Source organism: Phodopus roborovskii, unplaced genomic scaffold (assembly GCF_943737965.1).
Source record: "Phodopus roborovskii unplaced genomic scaffold, PHOROB, whole genome shotgun sequence".
Lineage (NCBI taxonomy): Eukaryota > Metazoa > Chordata > Mammalia > Rodentia > Cricetidae > Phodopus > Phodopus roborovskii.
This window is the reverse complement of record NW_026126417.1, coordinates 4,193,929-4,197,692: the sequence shown is the minus strand read 5'-3', so window position 1 is coordinate 4,197,692 and position 3,764 is coordinate 4,193,929. Positions and strand designations below refer to the sequence as shown.

Here is a 3,764-nt window from a genome sequence, read left to right as displayed (position 1 = left end):
TTCCAATGGCCAAGGGATACTATCACTCCCTCCAGTCAAACTCAGGCTGTTTCTGGATCCTCCAAGGACTTCTGGTTAGTACATCATTAGCCAATCAGTTTGCTCAGCAAAACAATTCACATAAAATCCAATCTCCAGATATGTTAATTCCTTTGAAAGCATGTACAAGAGTGACTCTGTACTATTCTTTCTCTTAAAATTACTTTTGTCTCTTCTAGTTATGAGAGAGGTAAGTAAAATGACAAAATTGAATTTCATCAACAAGCAACTACAGGTTAGAGTTCTATTGGTCTTTGAATGCATCTCTCAGTTGAAATTCATTATTCGGAATTAAATTAAGCTTTTTTTTTTCTTCAGAAACAAATGAAAAATCCTAAAGGGTTGCCTTAAATAATTACAATAATTAACATGAGTAATATTAAAAGAATAAACCTTGTTAGGAGTGTTCAAATAGCAATAATTATTGCTTCTTAAAACTACTTTTATTTAAAGTATACTTCTTGCATTATTTAGTGCTTTTATACAATTCTTCTGTTCCTCAAAATCTAGTATTTTCTTTTCTGTGTGTGTGGTTTTTTGTTTGCTTGCTTGTTTTTATTATGGCTTTTTTATGTAATCCCAGTGAAGCCTAGTTTTGAACATTTTTCACATAGTAGTTGCAAAATATTTCATTATAACTATAGAAATTCTGAGTATTACTGAATTATTCAAAGTTGAACCATTTTGAAAACAGATAAATGAAGGCCAAGAAATTTTTCTAAGTATATCCAGGATCAAGCAGTGAATCTGTGCTTACACCCAAAATCCTGATTCCCATCCTTATGAGAATAAAACTGTTTCCTTTAAAAGAAAAAAAGTCAAGGTAAATTTGTTTATGAAAGGCACACATTTTAATGATTGAATTCAAAGTGAATGTGATGAAATATCTTATCTTTATTCACACTTGGCCCTTGGTTATTATAATATAAACAGTGTGTAAGATGCAACAGTATCCCCTCAGTAAATGCAAATTTAATAATAAAATTATTATATTCTTCTAAAACTTCTTCAGTTTTTTAAGTTTCCCTAATAAACTCGTACAAGAACCCTAGATGAAGATTCCATTTATTCATTCTTCTTTTAGCAATATAAATTATGAAAATGAGACCCAAAGTGAGCTCAAAATTTCTGTTTGCTGAAAAATATCATTCTTAAATTCTTATTTTCTATTATGATAGATTTTGGATTCCTTCACATAAGACTCATTGAACCATCTTCATACATAACATATTTTTCATGGAGATATGGCCTGGTATTTTTCCTTCACTATCAGTGAAACCACGTTTCAAATTTTTGAAAACAAAACCACTCAAAACAATTTAAATGTGCATAGTGTTATTTTAAAGAAAGGCCTTAATGAAATAGTCACACCATGTTTTATCTTAAAAAGTAAACTGGTCTTTGAGTATTGTGAGTGTTGGGATGATTTTGTCTTACTAGTTAAAGAAGACACGAACTGAAAGAAGTTTCATGAATAATTTTATGATTAGTTCTGTCCATATGTTTAGGAAAAGTAGAGACACTAAGTTTCATAAGACTTTGCAAACAGTAATTTAATTTATAACTGTATAGGGATTTTAAAAAAGAGGAGGTCTGGAAGAATAAAGAGATAAATATAATTTCTAAGCACAACTGATTGTGTGAAATAAATCTCCAAGCAATAAGAAATATCAGAATTCTCCCATGAAATTGAAGACATATAACTCATCCTCATTATTTCCCATGAGACATGGCTCACCATATCTATCAGTCTATATGTCTGCTGTGTGACATAATCTTTTCAATCATATTTTTACTTATTTTTGACCTTTCTAATTTTCATGTTACATTTCATTCTGGTAAGTTTCTTTTGTAACCTAAATAATTTAACATTAAAAATGTAAAGAATGTTCTATATAACACAGTCTTTTAACTTTCAGAGGAAAAGGAAGTTGGTCTAGCATGAGGGTACAGAGACAGCAACACAGACAGTAACATTGTGTGAGAATGGAGTCTAGAACCAGTGAACATGGAAACCTTGGTGACCTGAAGAACAACACTACCAAGGATGCAATGTAGTATAAATTATGAATAATGACTCTTTAGTTTAGGTATTTTGTGCAATAGATCATTACAAGTCTTTAATGAATGAGCTAAAGGTAGAATTTTCAGGTAAATACTCTGACTAATATTCATTGTCTTCTCCAAGGCAAGTGCAGACACTATCTTCTGGAATGAATCAACAAAGGAAGCAAATCACTCTGTGGTAACAGAATTCATTTTTATTGGACTGTCTGATTCTCAAGAACTACAGATCTTTCTGTTTGCATTGTTTTTTGTTTTCTGTGTAGGAATTGTGTTTGGCAACCTTCTTATTGTCATAACCGTAACTTCTGATTCCCACCTCCACTCTCCTATGTACTTTCTGTTGGCCAACCTCTCATTTATAGATCTGTCTCTGTCCTCTGTAACAGCTCCCAAGATGATTGCTGACTTTTTCAGCAAACGCAAAGTCATCTCTGTTAAGGGCTGCCTAGCACAGATATTTCTCCTTCACTTCTTTGGTGGGAGTGAGCTGGTGACCCTCATAGCCATGGCATTTGACAGATATGTAGCAATTTGTAAGCCTCTACGCTACACTACAATTATGTGTGGCAATGTATGTGTTGGCATTGTGGTTGCTGCATGGGGAGTCGGCTTCCTACACTCGGTGAGCCAATTGGCATTTGCAGTGAACTTACCCTTTTGTGGTCCCAATAAAGTTGACAGCTTTTATTGTGACCTTCCTAGAGTAATCAAACTTGCCTGTGCAGACACATATAGGTTAGACATCATGGTCATTGCCAACAGTGGAATACTCACTGTGTGTTCTTTTGTTCTGCTAAGCATCTCGTACACCATCATTCTAATGACCATCCAGCGCCGCCCTTCTGATGGGTCATCCAAGGCTCTGTCCACACTGACTGCTCACATCACAGTAGTTCTTTTGTTTTTTGGACCCTGTATCTTCATTTATGCCTGGCCCTTTCCCACCAAGTCACTAGATAAATTCCTTGCTGTGTTTTATTCTGTTGTCACTCCTCTTTTGAACCCCATTATATACACATTGAGGAACACAGAAATGAAAATTGCAATGAGACGTCTGAGAAAATGGAATTTAAACTTTTCAGTAAAGTCTTAGATCTTTTTGTAGCCATGAAATTGAGATAAAGGAAGTTATAAAATTTTTCAGCAAACCTTATATTGACTTCAACATTCCATTTTTACCTAACTTAGTATTTCACAAAAAAAGGTATTCATATTGCCTCAATTTATTCTATTTGATCAAAGCTTATATTTTATATAGTTTTCAAATTAATAAAACTAATTCAAAGTACCATTTCACTAATTTTCAGAATAATTGATGGTATTATGTTATTTTTTGTTAATTATTGAGACTTTCTAGATACTTTGGGGTTTGAGATAATAAAAGATAGAAGCTTTGATATTTTACATTGATGAAAATTTTATTTGGCTCATTTTTCAAAAAAACTATATACTAAAAGAATTACTACAACCTAGCTAAAAAATACATTCAGTCATAAGGGTTTCTATGCTCACTACATGGATTCATGAATAATATTCCCACTTGGTAACCATCTATGATTTTTCTCCTGCTACTATAACAAGTCATAATCTATTAGTTTATTATAATAGTTTGTTAGGAAGACTGAACTTTCCAATATTGTTTACCTTCGAGTTACTCA

General features: G+C 32.7%; 1 protein-coding gene across 1 annotated transcript; it reads left to right on the top strand.

Moving 5' to 3' along the window:
* Positions 1–220: 220 nt before the first annotated feature.
* Positions 221–3,199, top strand: LOC127221712 (olfactory receptor 4F4). Its single transcript, XM_051183727.1, has 2 exons — positions 221–229; positions 2,228–3,199. The coding sequence occupies exons 1-2, from the start codon at positions 221–223 to the stop codon at positions 3,197–3,199; spliced, it is 981 nt and encodes a 326-aa protein (XP_051039684.1).
* The last annotated feature ends 565 nt before the right edge of the window (positions 3,200–3,764 follow it).